This window comes from Rhinopithecus roxellana, chromosome 11, assembly GCF_007565055.1.
Source record: "Rhinopithecus roxellana isolate Shanxi Qingling chromosome 11, ASM756505v1, whole genome shotgun sequence".
NCBI lineage: Eukaryota > Metazoa > Chordata > Mammalia > Primates > Cercopithecidae > Rhinopithecus > Rhinopithecus roxellana.
The window spans coordinates 111,658,334-111,676,918 of record NC_044559.1 but is presented as its reverse complement, the minus strand read 5'-3'; the positions used below and the strand labels follow the sequence as shown (position 1 = coordinate 111,676,918).

At 39.6% G+C, this 18,585-nt stretch overlaps 1 protein-coding gene across 1 annotated transcript in view; it reads right to left on the bottom strand.

The window, feature by feature from the left end:
* Positions 1–14,328, bottom strand: part of DNAJC1 (DnaJ heat shock protein family (Hsp40) member C1) — a 240,652-nt gene extending 226,324 nt beyond the window's left edge. Inside the window, exon 1 of the mRNA XM_010367572.2 lies at positions 13,783–14,328. Within this exon, the coding sequence (XP_010365874.2) occupies positions 13,783–14,010 (228 nt within the window). The 5' untranslated portion in view covers positions 14,011–14,328. The remainder of the gene's footprint in view (positions 1–13,782) is intronic.
* Between the last annotated feature and the right edge of the window lie 4,257 nt (positions 14,329–18,585).

Genomic DNA, 18,585 nt, shown 5'->3' with positions numbered 1-18,585 from the left:
CAATTCTTAACAATGCCAATGTCTAAAACATTTTTATAACACAATGACAGGTCTGAAGCAGATATACAAACTGCACAACTGTACACAAGGGTGCTGCTTCAAGAGTCTACAGCAATTTCTGGCTACATTTTTAATTAAGTTTATTCTGTGGCCTCTATTATCAAAGATGGCATATAACAAATCATCTTATTTTTCAGTCTTCCATAAATTTCCCATTGCTGACTTTGATAAACCCTGGGAATTGTATATAGTAACCACAAATCATGCCCAATGCAGTGCCAAGACAACTATAACTATGGCGGCTTGAGTCTTCTTTAGGGTGGCCTTGGTACATATCTAAAGACAATGAAAACAAATAGCCCCTCAGTTTGGCTGTATTTTTTATAAAAAGACCTTACTGTGTGGAAAAAATCAACAAATAATTATTTCCCTTGTGCATTTTATTTTAAGGCATGCAGAAAAATTATTTAGTAGTACGTTCAGGGGTACTCCAGAAGATAGTGAGTACATTGAAAGGAGATAAGAATTATGATTTGGGCTTTAACAATAAAATTTCCACTGAGTAGTATTATACAAAAACTTAACAGGTTGTTTCATAATCCCTATTGTTAGACACCATCAAGCAGGCTAGAAGACCATCTGCTGGGAGTGCTACAGAAGAGACTCCTATATGAGGAAAGAGATATTCGTGAGGTCTCCACCAACTTCAGGACTCTATTGTCAGTTTTAAAATTTTTCTTTTGTTGTTGTTTTCCCTCAGTATAGAATGTTTAATATCTTGGACACCAGTGCAATTTCCTGCATGTACCAGGTCCATTTGAAATAACAGGAGCTAAGTATGTGTAAGAACTGTCAACAGTAAAATCTACTTCTTTTTCTCAGCTATTTATGAAATTACAAAAAGTAAAGGCAAAAAGATCGCTAATTAATCATTCAGTTCAAAGGAAAGCTGTACTCATTAGGAGCTATGAAAAGGTAGCAGAGGCAGCTAGTAAAAAAGGGTAATGTTAGAATCCCTGACTGTTATTATAAAGAGCCAACAGACTGGCACACAAACAGAAAAGCATCTAGCAATCTCTTTTTAAAATCATTTAATTAAAGATACTATAGTAATCAAAATAGATGACAGGAGAGAATATAGTGAATATTTCATAGCTAGCAATACAGAAGATGGATGAGTTTCAGAACAGGGAGAATGGGCACCCTGAAAGCTAAAACTACAAAATAGGAACTCTGGTGATTTCTTGATCAAAATATCACTAAAGACCTATATATTAAGTTAATAATTAACACTTAAAGAATTATAAAATATAATAGATTAGCTAGCAAAAGCAAATGACCAACTTTAATGGAAGTGATTACCTTAAACCACCCTTAGCAGACAAGCCTATGCATGGAAGTTCAGACAACCAATGTTCCTAGAACAGCACGAACTTTTTATCAATAGCCTTTACAGAACAAAGTATGGTCAAAATGTATAGTATAGATAACTAACTAGGAATATCATCGCTAGCACAATTGGAACAACCTGAAAACAAAACAACAAAAGCTACTGGGTTTAAAAAAATACGAAAACTACAAACTATATCCCTAACAAAATGGAAACAATAATCAGTGATTTTACCCAAATACATTTAGCTATATCTACACAATACAGAAATGTTAATTCCCTAAGGCTATCCAATGTACGCTATCCAATAAGCATTAGACGTATTTAAGCACTTAAAATGTGACAGTACAACTGAGAAACCAAAATTTTAATTTTAATTAATTTATATTTAAATTGAAAAACTGATATTCTATTCAGTTACTGGAAACTTTTGCTTACAACGATTTGGGTACGTGAATCTACTTGTTAGCTATATGCCTTACGAAATCTCAATACAGATAAAGTATTTTCAATGAAAATTTCGCTTCCAAATTAAGGTGTGCTAGAAGTATAAACGTAAAACACACATGGATTTTGCTGACTTACTACAAAAAGCTAAAATGTGAAATATTTCATTAATAATTTTTGGCTGGGCATGATGGCTCATGCCTGTAATCCCAGCACTCTGGGAGGCAAGGTGGGTGGATCACCTGATCTCAGGAGTTCGAGACCAGCTTGACCAGTATGTTGAAACCCTGTCTCTACTAAAAATACAAAAATTAGCCGGGCGTGGTGGCATGTGTCCATACTCTCAGTTACTTGGGAGCCTGAGACAGAAGAATTGCTTGAACCCGGGAGGCGGAGGTTGCAGTGAGCCAAGATCGTACCAATGCACTGCAGCCTGGGGGATAGAGCGAGACTCTGTCTCAAAAAATAATAATAATTTTTGAAAATGTGATTCCATGTTGGAATAATATTTTAGTATATTGGGTTAAATAAAATACATTATCAAAATTAATTTCAGGCTGGGCATGGTGGTGCACTCCTGTAATCCCAGCCACTAGGGAGGCTGAAGCAGAAGAATCGCTTGAACCCAGGAGGAGGAGGTTGCAGTGAGCAGAGACTGTGCCACTGCACTCCAGCCTGGGCAACAGAGCAAGACTCCATTTCAAAAAAAAAAAAAAAATTAATTTCACCTGTTTTTTACATTCTTAAATATAACTTTTAGAAAATTTAGTATCACCTCTGTGTTTTGTATCATTTATCTATTGCACAGTGCTGCTCTGAGGGATCAATGGCTTGAAAGAGTCTGTCAGCTGTCAAAAATCTGAAATATCCACCAGTCAAGATTTGTATGTAAAATATTATCTTATCCTCTAGTGTCACAAAATATTACTTCAGACTACCCAGAATTTGAACACTTACACATTTCAAAGTCATTTGTATCCTCTTCATACAGCAGATGGTTACAGCTCATTAAAGTATCACTCTAGAGTTATTGCAAACTTTGGCAACATTTAATGGCCATTCTGACATCCAGGGTAAGTAATCAGGTAAAGAATGCTAATTAATCAAAGACTTATTGATTCCGTCTCTATCTAAATTCCCTTGCCCATACATTAAACAATACTTTTGTTTCTATGACAGCTAACCAAAGATCTTTAGGAAATATTTGGTAAGACTAATATTATAAAACAATTTTGTATTTATATATATACTTTTATATTTACCATATATATACTTTACAAGCTAAACATTTTATACTCATAAATTTATATACTCAGTCTACATACTCATAAATTTATAAATATATTTACTATACACACATACTTGTAAGTATATAAATGCATACACACACACACATGCACCCTCTCTCTCTCATAAATCTTCCCCTGGGGCCAGGCACGGTGGCTCACGCCTGTAATCCCAGCACTTTGGGAGGCTGAGGCGGGCAGATCACAAGGTCAGGAGATCGAGACCATCCTGGCGAACACGGTGAAATCCCATCTCTACTAAAAATACAAAAAATTAGCCGGGCGTCGTGGCGGGCGCCTGTAGTCCCAGCTACTCAGGAGGCTGAGGCAGGAGAATGGCGTGGACTGGGGAGGCGGAGGCTGCAGTGAGCCAAGATTGCACCACTGCACTCCAGCCTGGACGACAGAGCGAGACTCTGTCTCAAAAAACAAATAAAAAATAAAAATCAATCAATCAATCAATCTTCCCCTGGAAGAAAAGCATCAGAACTGCATGCCTTAGCAGTGTTTTCCCAACCTCTTTCATACCATGACACATTACAGAAAATTGTAAGACACACGGGAATAAACTGTTACAGCTGCTCAAGGGAGGGCATCACTATCTCAGCACACTTGCTTGCAGCACACCAACTGGGAAGCTCGGTCTTAAAAGTCCCTGCAAAATACTGCAAGAACTCTCTGACTCACATTTTGTTTCTGCCTGTCTCATATTTTATTCTTACTTATGCCTACAGTTGTGAAAACACAACCCCTCAACATTTTTAATGGCAATATCCAAAGAAGGCCACAAGATGGAGATATTACTCCATTTTCATTTATATTTGTATTTATGCATTTTTCTGTATCTGTTTCTCTCTGTGTATATCCTGCTTTCTTCCTCAGTGGTATTCTCAGCTACTGCCTCTAACATTTATTCTAATTCCTCTACCACTCGGTTTTAACTTGCTTTATTATAGAAATATATAATGAATACTATCATGATCTTTGTTAATATTAAAAGCAAGCAGATAATTAAAATATTTTCTTCTAGCTCTAAATTTTCCCACTTCTCTAAAATTAAGATCACTTTTATTTACACATTTTTATCCTGCAAACTTTTTTAAAAAAAATTTCTACCCAGAAAGTAATAAGTAGTCCAAGAGTCATTTACTCTAACACATTCTATTGCCTTGTGAAGCTACAGATTTATTACTTTGTGTCAATATCACTCAAAACTTCTCTGTAACTTTTCCTTGAGAACAGTCCTCAAGGCAGTCTGTAAGCATTACATGAAAATTATATTCAGATCTTTTCATCAATACAAACTATTTATCCGAGCTTCCTAACCTAATTTAGTCACCAAATTTAGCTCCAAATGACTACTTGCTATAGCCAAAAACCAAACCCAACTTTGAGATGTACTACTAATGAGGCTAATGTGAAGAATATGCTGCAAGCTTTGAAGGCAATTCAAAACAAGAAGCTTCAGTGACGTTTTAAGAGATGGCAGCATGTTGAAAAACTGTGAAGCTTTCCACAATAAACACTTGCAAAATCAATCTAATTTACTTTAAGTTAAATCTTATGTACTTCCAAATGGGTGATACAAAAAGTCACACATTGATTGTTTAAAACTACTACAGAACTGCACAACATGGCTGTCATTTGAACTTTACCAAATGTCTAAACTAAAATGCTTTAAATACAAGAAATCTATTTCCTACTACATATAAAAGATCCATACAGAAATATTGTATGATATAATTAAATCACAATTTCCAGACTTCCTACTTTATATATGTTTATATTATGTATACTTACATATATTATATATTAATATATTATATATATTTATACATGTTAACTTCCACAAATCAAATTTAATCACCAATTATTAATACAAAACACCACTTAAAGTCAGAAAAGAACCTAAATAGTAATCTTATCTGTTAACGAAAAGTGTGGTGATTGAAAATAACTATTAATAAGATTTGCAATTTAAAAAACTTTTCTAAAAGTCAGAGGTTTCTTTTTAATGTATAAATTCAGTTGGTCATGGAATAGATTCCTTAACCTGACCTGTTTTAATGGTATAAATAAAGTCCTTAAGGATTGACTAGAAATAAGAAGTTTCTACCTTCCTCATGTGTATGGACCCTAAGATTTCTTCACGGTCTATTCATACTTTCCCAGTAAATGGCAACAATGATCTTTTTCTTTCTGGTCATAACTCATTTTGACTACTGCTCACTATACATGCCACAGTTGGGTCTCATGTAACAGTTTAAAATTCTTGTTCCTCTTTTACACTGTTGGTGGGAGTGTAAACTAGTTCAACCATTGTGGAAGACAGTGTGGCGATTCCTCAAGGATCTAGAACTAGAAATACCATTTGACCCAGCATCCCATTACTGGGTATATACCCAAAGGATTATAAATCATGCTGCTGCTATAAAGACACATGCACACGTATGTTTATTGTGGCACTACTCACAACAGCAAAGATTTGGAACCAACCCAAATGTCCGTCAATAACAGACTGGATTAAGAAAATGTGGCACATATACACCATGGAATACTATGCAGCCATAAAAAAGGATGAGTTCGTGTCCTTTGTAGGGACATGGATGCAGCTGGAAACCATCATTCTCAGCAAACTATTGCAAGAACAGAAAACCAAACACCGTATGTTCTCACTCATAGGTGGGAAATGAAAAATGAGAACACTTGGACACAGGAAGGGGAACATCATCCACCAGGGCCTGTCGTGGGGTGAGAGGAGTGGGGAGGGAGAGCATTAGGAGATATATATAATGTAAATGACGAGTTAATGGGTGCAGCACACCAACATGGCACATGTATACATATGTAACAAAACTGCACGCTGTGCACATGTACCCTAGAACTTAAAGTACAATAAAAAAATGAATAAATAAATAAAAATAATGAAATTCTTGTTCCTTCCATAACCAGGATTTGTATGCAGTCCAGAATGTGTTTAACCAAGGATATTACTACCTTTCAGAATTCTAGTATTTGCTCTTAGTGGCATCTTAATGTTGCTTTTCTCCATTTTAATGCTGCTGCATATACTATGGCATGTCCTTTAATTCTTGATCTTAGACTCTTAGCTTTAATAATAAACAACTCAAATACTATTAGTTAACTGTGTAGCTGCACAGAGCTTAATGCCTACTGCCTCAGTAGCAATAAAACAGGCATCCATCTGATAATGAAGTACCTTGTTTTATACACACATTCTAACAAAAATGTAGAATGTGGCATGCCCTTGCTTTTGCAATATGCCTGGTTACATATGAGATTTCAGTTGCTGGATGACATTATCAGAAATACTTATCAAATATGGTGAATGAATCCTAACCTTGCGTAATTTAGTATTACTTAAGATGGGGAATAAAACATAAATTCTAGATTAAATTTCTAATTAGGTCCTAATGACACTCTTAGACAAAAAATTTCAGTAAATATAAGTAATACTCAAATATCAACTATTCAGTTCTTAAAATGAAATACTATGCTGCTATTTAAAACATGTAAGCATATTTTCACATTCATTAGTATAGGGCCCATCTTTTACAATTAAGTGTTTTGATGAAAATAAAGATTTTTGAAAATATGACTGTAACTTCATTATAAAATGATCTAGGGTCCTGCTTCATCCAATCAGAAATCTCTCTTTCCACTGCAATTCCTGTATCTTTGTATAACTCTGTAAGAAAGGCTCTGGAATTGTTTATAACTAGGTGGAATTAACTGGTATCATTACTGTCTAAATAGACCCAACAATGCCCACATTAGAAAACAGTTCTGAAAGTCACATAGTACCATTCGTGGAATAAGAAGTTCATTGAGAGAGAGCATAACAAAGCTGAGAAAAGGTTTAGTATAGATACTAGGCATTTTATCAAACAACTTTCATTGGCACTACTTACAATTGCCATATAAATTCTCCTCCCAGCAATCAAGTCAAATAACCTTGACCTCTGTTTTATTATCAACATCGAATAAAATATGATTTTTAAATTTACCACATTAAACCAATCACTAGGTTAAATGGTGACCCATATAATATTTTATAATATATTTCTAGGAATAATTGTAATAGCAGAAGCCAATTCCACTTTCCCAGTTCCACTTAGGCTATTATCTATGAATAACAAAAGATAAAATATTCTAAGACTGTTCTCATAATTAGAGTAAAGAAAAAACTGAGAATAGCATAAAAGGAAAAAGGAAACTTAAAACTAAAAGTCTCTGTTCCATCAGTTCTAGATTATAGGTGAAAAAATTTTCACAATAGACTTGCTTTATCCCATAAAATTGGCTCAGGCATCTTCCACTAAACTACACTACCGTATCACAAAAAGAGTGTGTACATAAGATAACTAATTCTATGAAAATTCGATCTGATGCAAAGATGTATACAATTAAACAAGTACTTATTCAGCTCTAACTCTATGCATGCCTACATAAGAAATATAAATGACTGAAAGGTTATCTACCATTCTAGATTTTGTGTATCTCTTTCTCCAAATTAAAAAAAAAATGGATTCTACAATAAAAATGGGGAAGCTATTATTACACAACACACATGTACAAAGGAATAGACTCAACAGAGAAAGACTGAACTACAGTCAACACCACAAGCTCAGTGGATTCCACCACAAGAATCACCGGAGAAAATTGATAATCACAGTACAAATTCACTGTCATTCATGAATGAAATCATCATCTTCATTTCTAACAACGACTGTGATGGGCTTTGGGGAGGCCCCATTAACTGGTTTTTCCCATCCAAAAAACTGAGTGGACACAGGAGTCAGGCAGACAAGAGATGAACTATCACCTTTATAACTGATACAGCTATTGAAGAATACAGGTTAGATGTGACGGCCAAATGGGCTTGCTAGCAATTTGTGCCCTCTGCTCTACAATCTAGACTTTGAGACAGTATGCTCAAGGGTAAGTCTGGTTAGGATAATTGCCTTACTGGTCTTGGCAGAGAGGTGCAAACAGACCGATTCCCACTGCTCATGGCTTTCCGACTGATTAGCTCTTCCTAATCAAGCAAAACAGAGCAAAGGCAATCACCCTCCAGCAAGGTAACTCACACCCCCATGGAAAGATGTGAGAGATGGGTCTAGTGATCAGCAGTGTTTTTTTAGGGAAGTTCCTCCCCACCATGGGGCACGGATGAATGGGCAATAATTGTCCCTCCTCTAAACAGGATGGCTAATCTGTACATTTGAAAATACAGACTGAATAAGCTTACAAGGTATATTAATTCCTATTTAAAAACTAAAATCCAAATATTTTATAAGCACATTACTGTTCTTCTGCTTTTCTTCTGTTAACCAAGTTTTGGCATTCATTTGAATATAAGGATTTAGTTACAAAACACGAGAGAAAGAGAATGAAGCACATTTTCTAGCTATATAAACAGAAGTATAATGACTGACTGGCACCATGAAGACAACTCTGACTTCAACATAAAGCAAATACTACAAAATTTAAGATAATTTAGCTTGTCATTATTTCAATTCACAGATTTTTTGAATGAATATGAAGTGTTTACTGTTGTCTAGAATTACTGTACAAAGGATAAGGAAAGTCATGGTCCCAAAAGACAATTAAAAGAAACACAGAGGCTGGGCGCAGTGGTTCACGCCTGTAATCCCAACACTTTGGGAGTCTGAGGTGGGTGGATCACCTGAGGTCAGGAGTTCAAGATCGGCCTGACCAACATGGCAAAACCCCATCTCTACTAAAAATACAAAATTAGTCAGACATGGTGGCAGGTGCCTGTAATCCCAGCTACTTGGGAGGCTGAGGCAGGAGAATTGCTTGAACCTAGGAGGCAGAGGTTGCAGCGAGCCGAGATCACGCCACTGCACTCCAGCCCGGGCAACAGAGTGAGACTCCATTTCAAAAAAGAAAAAGAAAAAAGAAAAAGAAATACAGAATTGCCACTGACCTCACAATAAGTACAGATGTCTGAGAAGCAGGTGCTGTTACACAAAATACAAATACTGTGCAGGAACCTATAATTTAAGTTGGTAACAAAAGATCTTTCAAGCACATCTTTTTTCCTACACTCCTCTCTCATCTTCCCCCCATATCCTCTGAAAAGACGCAATACCCAAACTGGAATGCGCTATTATTAAAGTCATTCTAAAAACAGTATGAATGACTAATAAGTCAACTGTATATACCCCTCAACAAAGACTTCTGCAACCCCTTTCTAGACTTCTAGAAAGGACTTGAAATCTAAGAATACATGGAAGGAGATTCTTCTGCTGCCTGAAGGCTGTGAAAGATTATATAGAAGTAAAATCTGTTGAGTAAAAACTGTCAAGCAACTACTTGTTTGGGGAATTACAGTTTACCTTTAGTTACAATGTTTATAATGTTTGATTTAATAAATATTTAGGAGTCTACTTTGTGCCTTACTATGAAGAAAATAAAAAGCTACCATCTATTCTAAAAATGAGGCAACTAACTTGTCCAAGGTCATAAGGTGGTCTGGTCCAAGTTCTAAGTCATCTGCTATTCAAATTATAGAGCTTAGAGAGTAACTGAATTACCTTAGACCTGGTGGATAAGGGGATAAAGAAGATGCCACAGTCAGTCACTACCATCTCTAGTTTCTAGTTTAGGATATGGATATCTCAAAATAATGTTCTATATTAATTGTCTCCAATTCTTCCCTTTCACTCTCTCCTGAACCCAATCTATCCAGACTATTGATCTCACCACTTCACTGAAACAGTTCTTACTGAGGTAGCCTGTGACCTCCATACGGTTAATTCCAACAGTGAAATCTCAGAGTTCATCTTATATGAATCATCATCATCATTTAACCCAGCTGACCCCTTTCTCGTTGAAACACTTTTTTCACTTGACTTGAGGGAACCTTGTCTTGGTTCGCCTCCTACCTTACTGGTCATTCCTGCTCATATCCTTTGTTGATTCCCCTCCATCTCCCTGACTCCTTTTTTTTTTTGAGATGGAGTCTCGCTCTGTCACCCAGGCTGGAGTGCAGTGGCACGATCTTGGCTCACTGCAAACTCTAACTCCTGGGTTCAACCAATTCTCTACCTCAGCCTCCCGAGTAGCTGGCATTATAGGCGCCTGCCACCACGCCCAGCTAATTTTTATCTTTTTAGTAGAAATGGGGTTTCACCACATTGACCAGGCTGGTGTTGAACTCCTGACCTCGTGATCCACCTGCCTCAGCCTCCCAAAGTGCTGGGATTACAGGCGTGAGCCACCGCACCCAGCTCCTTGACTCTTAAAGTCTGGAATCCCCAAGGCTTAGCTCCCCAATCTCTTCTCTTCTCTTTTTTACATTCATTCCCTTGGTGAACTCATCCAGTTTTGTTGCTTCAAGTTACTGTCTAAGTGCCTCAGACTCCCAAATTCCTATCTTTGGCCCAAACCTTTCTTCTTGTAACTCTACACCTGAATAACCAATTGCCGACATACCAGCTCAACTACAATGTTTAATAGACACCCCAAATGTAGCATGTCCAAAAACCAAATTCCTGATGTTCTCCAAACCAGGCTCCTAGTCCAGGTTTCTCCATCTCAATAAATGGCAATTGCACCCTTCCAGTTACTGAAGCCAAAATCTTTAGAATTATCTTCAATTTCTCTTTTTCTCTCACCTACCACATTCAAGCCATCAGTAAAATTCTGTTCACTCTATGTTGAACTTAAATCCAGAATCCTCACAGACTATACTCAGCACACTAAAGAGATCATTTTGAAATTCAAGTCAAATCATGTATCTTTTCTGTTCAAACACGGCCTCCCCCAACTTAGTTATAAGTAAAAGCCGAAGTCCTTACAATGGCCTACGAAACCCTACATGGTCTTCCCTTACCACCTATGACTCAGATCTCGTCTCCTATTACTGTTCTCCTTGATCACTCTGCTCCTGCCATACTGCCTGCCTTGCTATTCCTCAAACACTAAGCAAGCTCCCGCCTCCTGGCTTTTGTGCTTATTGGAATGCCCTTCCACTATGCTATGGTCTGAATGCTTTTGTCCCTCAAAATTCCTGTGTTGAAATCTAATCCCCAATGTGACAGTAATACAAGGTGGGGCCTCTGTAAGGTGATTATATCATGAAGGTGGAGTCCTAATGGATGAGATTAGTTTCCTTACAAAAGAAGCCCCAGAGAGCTGCCTGTCCCTACCACCACGTGAGGACACAGCAACAAGGTGCTATCTATGAACCAGATGGCCCTCATCAGACACAGAATCTGCCAGTGCCTTAATCTTGGATTTTCCAGTCTTAATCTTGGATTTTCCAGCCTCCAGAATTGTGAGACATCAAGTTCTGCTGTTGAAAAGCTGTCCAGTTTATGGCATTTTGCTATGACAGCCCAAATGGCCTACGACACAATTACCCACATGGCTTACTCCCTAACTTCTCTCAGAGGCCTTCTCTGACCATATAACATTTATATTCACTTATTTGGTTGTTTACTGTCTGTTTCTCCCTACTGAACTATAAGGTTAGGGGTTTTGTTTTATATAAAGGCCAACTCCCAATGCTTAAAATCCAATAGGCACCAAATACATCTCTGTTGCTTGAACAAGAAGAGATTCGTGCATAGAGCCAGGTCACTACTTTCAGTAGCCTACCTACTTTGTTCTGGTCCCTCATGTTTGGCTAGTCACCAAATGGTTCTGGCTTGAAAATTACACACGAAAGACCTTGGACAGGTTGCATTCGTTTCCACCAAATTTCTGGTCCCTGAAAGTCATCTAACAAAGTTAAGATTCAATGTAAAAAAAAAAAAAACTTGTTCCATTCAGTTTCTCTGCTTGGACAGAAAAAAATTTCTCCTGCATTCTTTCCAATTTCAATACAGCTGTATAGAGAAACACAGCTTAAAAATAATAACATAATCTTCTTTTCAGATTCTACCTTGACAAAGAATCTTCTTGATTATCCATGCTTCTTTATTTTCTCATCTTTGCCCAGAAAGTCAAGTGCTCTGGATGTTCACACTGCCTAACTAACTATGCAAATCAAGTTACATGAAATTATAAACGAAAATTCTATGTGAGTTCACAGGCAAAGCTAGATTACATAATCTAAATTTTAAACTGCTATTAAATTTCTGCTGTCTTAAAGGCACTTAATTTTTCATGAATAACTGGATCTTCAAGATTTTTGGATAGGTTATGTTTAAGATTCTCTTTACCTAAAGAATGTAATCAATGATGATAAATTCTAATTATTCCCAGTATTAAAGAAATTCTTAAAAGTCATCAGAGTTAGAGTTTCACTAATTATTTTTACACATACTCCATCATCATTTGCTTTGAAAATGAGATGTATAGTGCCTCTATGAGCAGGGAGGGGCACCAGGTAACAGATCACAAATAGTTATTACAAAGTTGCTTGCACATATGAAATCTGAAGTGTGACATGCCTATACTTTATAACTCTTACAAAAATAAAAAACTGTTAGACTCATGGTACCCTGGCAACCTAGTAAGTTTATATTCAGTGATGGAATGAAAATGCAATGTTTGAAAATTAAAATTCAGTAAAAGTTGAATAGTTCACCCACATTTATGATAACCTATGGGGGAGGGGGATGTGCATTTCATATCTAGTCATGTGAAGTGTGCCTTGAATGACAACTATTGTAAACATTAATTTTTTACTCCCATAACTATTCAAAGCATTGTACGAAGGGCTCAATCAGATAGTGTGAAATGTACATTTTTCACCCCGTAAGCCTGAAATCAGCGAAATGTTATCTTCTCCTTCGCGCGAGGCTTCAGGTAGAGACTGGATATCTACCCTCACTCAACCACCCTCAACGGTAGAACTAAAAAGCAACAGAAGGATTTTACAAGTTAATGTCTCAAGCTAAAAAAGAAAACTAAATGAAACAAAAGGAAAAGGGGGGGAACCCATTCTTACATTACTGGTTGGGGGCTTCTCTTCCAATCGCACCCCAAGTCCTCTGTTGCCCAAAAAACTTAACACCTCCAACCTGGTAGAGGCTTCAAATTCCTCCAGATTTCTAAACTGCGAAAGAAACATCTATCCAACAGGCTAAAAAAGATGTCCAAGGACGAGGTAAGAAAAACTTCTGCAACACAGACACTGGCCACAGTGCATTCCTCCTTTCCCAGAAGGGAAGAGGAGGAGAGGCAGCTGAAATAAGAATAAGGATGAGGGTAAGTCTCGGTGGAAGATGACAATTTAGAGAAGCGGCTGCTCTTTCTCACATTCAGGGGGACAGGAAGGCAAACGGTAGGTGTTAAATTAAAAAAAAAAAAAAAAAAAGTCTACCCACACCACTCTTCCTTCTTCCTCCAGCACAGCTGGAGGGGGAAGGCTGTTCCCCAGAACGCCGGAGCAGAGAGAAGGCATCGCCACCCCAGGCAAGTGGCGTCGTCCAGCCTGTCACTGGGGCTGGGACTAGAAAAGTTGAAGCAGGAGTAAGGATCTGGGGAAGACGGACACGTCCTTCCGAGGCTGAGGACCCCGGTACCCCAGGGTGAGGGCAGCCAGAGCCCGGGGTGACCGAGCCCTGCCCTCCGTGTCCGACTCTCTCTGAGGAACCGGGGTCGCCTGCCGCCTGCCCCGGCCCCTCTCCGCCCGGCCCCGCGCGCCTCCTTGCTTACCTGCTGCACTCCGAGGAACTGGTAGAAGTTGAGCTGCACCTCCTCCACCAAGTCAAACAACTCCAGGTCTCCGCTCTCCCAGCCGCGCGCCGGCGCCACGGCGGCCAGCAGCAGCAGCAGCAGCAGCGGCCACAGCAGCGGCGTCCGCGGCTGCGGCGGCGAGAACGGCATTAGCCCAAGCTGGCGGCGCCCAGGAAGCTGTGCCGGCCAGGAGCACAGAGCCGTCATCGCGCTGGGCTCGGAAAGGTCACCCGCCGCGCACCTCCGTTGGCCGAGGGCTGGGACGTGGCGGGCGGCACTGGCTGTGGGAAACAGCGCCCGTCAGTGAAAAAGCGCGGGCAGGCGCACCGGAGCGGCCCGCCAGGCGGCTGGCCCCAGACTGAGCGCGGAGGTGGCGGGAGCCTGCGGCCGCACCAGCGGGTGGGCGGGCGGACGGGGCCGCAGTCGGCGCTACGTTTCACGGACCCTCGCCCCCAGGCCTACACACAGCTGGAGAGCCAGCGCCCGGCACAGGGGGAGAGGCTTCCCTTCGCCTCAGCCTATCCCAGGCCTCGCTTCCGGTGACATCACGTCTCCTAGCAACCGCGGGGAAGGGGGCGTGGCCGGAAGCCTGGACGCCTGGCGCCCCGATCTGGGCCTAAGTGAAATGCCTTTCAATCGGTCGCGCGCGTCGAGGAGCTGAACCTGCGCCAAAACGGGCTGAGAGACAGGGACGGTTATAGCCATCACGCATCTACCTGGAACGCCCCTCGTGGACTTCCCCCGAAATAGCTACTGTCTGCCCCTCCCCCAGCTATCGAACACTAAAAGCATATTTGAAGCCTGATTAATTGATTACGGCTTCCGTGCATTTAATTAGTCCTTTAGCAAAGAAGACAGGACAAGTTGAACCAGGTTCTAAAAGGGGCAAATCTAGTAAGTAGAGAGAGGTAGAGTAGAAAAGGAATTCAAACCAAAACAAAAAGTATACTTCTAATTATGAATTAAGATTTACAGGTATAATACCATAAAATGGCCTGGTAGAATTAATAGTTAATAATGGTGACTCAATAATAGTTGGAGGAGGAATGGAGTTTATCCACCTTAGCCCACCTCCAGTTGGGGTTCTTTTGAAAACAGACCTCAGTTGAGATGCTTCCGTTTTAAAAGACAGGCTAAAAACCTTCTCTTCCATAACAATGCCTCACTTCCTAGTCTTGCATTGCTTCTGTTCAATCTCTTTTCAAGTTATTTTCTCCACCACAATTCTCTTGTGTGAACTTTATTTTCCTTTTGGCTTTCTCACATTTCTCTTCCCTGAACTCTCCACTCTTGTTGAGGAAGAAGGAAGCAAAAAAATGCTAGTAAAACTCAGAAAGTTAGATCAATTTTGAAAGTTTGACCTCATGCTCTTTCCATCTTGGATCTAGTTAGTTAAATCAAGCTCAATAGCATAATGATAAAGCTACTTCCCTCTCATAGTCAGAATATACTATGTTGGATAAAGGTTAGAAAAACACTAGGAAGCAAATCTTACTGAGAAAATCCTAGTATGGAGTTTTAAAAATATTTTTAAATAGGCCGGGCGCGGTGGCTCAAGCCTGTAATCCCAGCACTTTGGGAGGCCGAGGCGGGCGGATCACGAGGTCAGGAGATCGAGACCATCCTGGCTAACACGGTGAAACCCCGTCTCTACTAAAAATACAAAAAACTAGCCGGGCGCGGTGGCGGGCGCCTGTAGTCCCAGCTACTCGGAGGCTGAGGTGGGAGAATGGCGGGAACCCGGGAGGCGGAGCTTGCAGTGAGCCGAGATCGCGCCACTGCACTCCAGCCTGGGCGACAGAGCGAGACTCCGTCTCAAAAAAAAAAAAAAAAAAAAAAATTTTAAATAAAATCAATAAATGCAAACCTTGGTATGGAGTTTTAGAAATATTTTTGAATGAAGTCATAAATGAATGCAAGTATATCTTGCTTAAAAATAATAGGTATGCTTGAATTACTCACATTTTAATCTATCATGAGGGCTGCTATAACAAAATACTTTAGACTGGGTGACTTAAACAACAGATACTTATTTCTCACAGTTTTGGAGGTTGAGAAGTCCAGGGTTAGGGTGCCAGCATGGTTGGGTGCTGATGAAGCCTTCTTCCTGGTTTGCAGATGGCTGTCTTCTTGGTGTATCCTCAGGTGGCCAGGGAAGAAGGGGTGATGGATGGATGGATAGATAAATAAGAGTTCTCCGCCAGGCCTGGTGGCTCACACCTGTAATCCCAAAACTTTGAGAGGCCAAGGCAGGCGGATCACTTGAGGCCAGGAGTTTGAGACCAGCCTTATCAATATGTTGAAACCCCGTCTCTACTAAAAATACAAAAAGTAGCCGGGGGTAGCTCACGCCTGTAGTCCAAGCTACTCGGGAGGCTGAGGCAGGAGAATCGCTTGAAACCGGGAGGCAGATGTTGCAGTGAGTAGGGATCTCACACCACTGCACTCCAGCCTCAGTGACAGAATGAGACTCTGTCTCAAAAAAAAAAAAAAAAAAAAAAAAAAAAAATATTCTCATGTCTCTTCTTATAAGTGCACTAATCTCATTATGGGGGCTTCAGCTCCATAAGCTCATCTAAACCTAATTATCTCCCAAAGGCCCAGTCTCCAAATATCATCACACTGGCGATCAGAACTTCAACACATGAATTTTGGAAGGATCAAAACATTAAGTCCACAGCAAGCAGCACTGCCTTTTCTGGGTATTCCCCAGTGCTTAGCACAATGCATAGCACGTGAGAGCACTCAATTAGTTGAATTGAATCCTGTGACTACCTCCCTACCACCATTCCCCCTACCATAGATTTTTAGTTTTTTTATTTAGAGACAGAGTTTCGCTGTTGTTGCCCAGGCAATGATGCCATCTCTGCTCACTGCAATCTCTGCCTCCCATGTTCAAGCGATTCTCCTGCCTCAGCCTCCCGAGTAGCTGGGATTACAGACTCCTGCCACCATGCCTGGCCAATTGTTTGTATTTTTAGTAGAGATGGGATTTCACCGTGTTGGCCAGACTAGTCTAAAACTCCTGACCTCACATGATGTAATCCACCCGCCTCGGCCTCCCAAAGTGCTGGGATTACAGGCATGAGCCACCACCCCCAGCCAAGTTTATTTTTAGTTATATCAGTTTTCTTAAAGTGAATGTCATCTTTACAGAGTCCCTAAATTAGGTTACTGTTTATTCAATGAGTAAAACGTCAAAGTAAGATGAAATTAATGATCTTAAGCATTACTTTTACATATTATTGTAACATTCATCTTTTCTCCTAATTTGATCATTAGATTAAGTGCAATAAAACATTTGAAACTGGTGCCATGTTGCCACAAATCTAGGATTCTTACTTTGATCTTTTAGCAGGCAGTCTAGTATTTCCCTCTTGAGTTTTACCTTTATGTTGTCAGAGAACCTCGGAGACTTACTCCATCTAAAGAGAGCCCATCCTCTTTCTAAGGCCAAGCTGAAACAGAATTGGAGTCTATTGATAATACTTCTCATGGACATAAGGTATTACTGCCCAGCTCCAATGACACTTGTCCACCCTGAGATGATCTTCTTGCTTGTCCAGGTTCCTGCAAAGACCACAGTGATATTCATATTTAGACTTCTAGCCTGGCCTCTTTACCTATTCAGTCATTGTCCCAAAAATACAGTGCAATGGAATAAATCTTTTGTTGAGGTCTGAACTAAGTGAGTGACAATATCCACTGTTTTCTTCCCTGGTGACATGTACTAATTCTGAGCATAGACTCATCCAGCTTGGCCTGGGCAGAGTGAGTTTACACAGAAAAAGAGAAACAAGTGAGATGTTTAACCATTATGTGAGTTGTGTAATGGATTGGAAATACAGAGGAGCTCCAAACATACAGCCAGTTTCCCCATAGGACATTTGCTGAGTTCTGGGGTGGTGCAGGAGGCTGAGCAGCTGGGCATGATAGGCAGAGTAAAATTACCCCATGTTCTAGTGCATAGAAAGCTAATTCTGCTTAGAAGGAGCCTGCCTCAAATATACAAGCATTCTCCCGCTTCAAGACATTTACACTATTTTTGAAGTTGTATGAGAAGGAGGCTAAATATCTAAGTTTAAAACCTCTCAAAGGCAGGACTGAATCTCCAGAGCAGAGAAGGCAGGAGCCGTCCAGGCTCTTGATCAAAATCCCAGAGGGATCACACATGAAGAATAGAGAAAAACCACAAGTGGACTGTTGTACTGAAACCGCACCCCAATCCCAACCCAGCTCATCCTTGATTAGACAGAGGCAATCAGAACATCACCCTATTTGTTTGTGTTTATCCCTAGAAGATAATAACATCATCTATATTGTCTATAGATCTTTAATATAAAAGTCTAACATTTGTAAAAAAAAAAAAAAAATTATGAGGTGTGAGAAGAGCAGGAAAATTTGACCAATAATCAAGAAAAAAAATAAATAATAGATCCACAGATAAGCCAGATACTGAAGTTTAGATAAGAACTTTAAAATAACTATTATGAAATAAAGCCATAGATTATAAAATAGAAGAAAACATGAACAAGATGGATTAAAATGTGCAGAATTTTAAAAGTATTGAAATCCATAAAAAAGAATCAATGGAAAATATTGAACTGACAAATGTAATTTCTGAAACGAATATTTCAACGGATCGGTTTAATAGCAACCTGGACACAGCAGAACAGAGGGTTAGTGAATTTGGAGACTGGGCAAGAAAAAATACCTGAACTCAAGCACAGAGAGAAAAACAAATGGAAAGAATAGAACAGAGCTTAATAGGCATGTGCACAG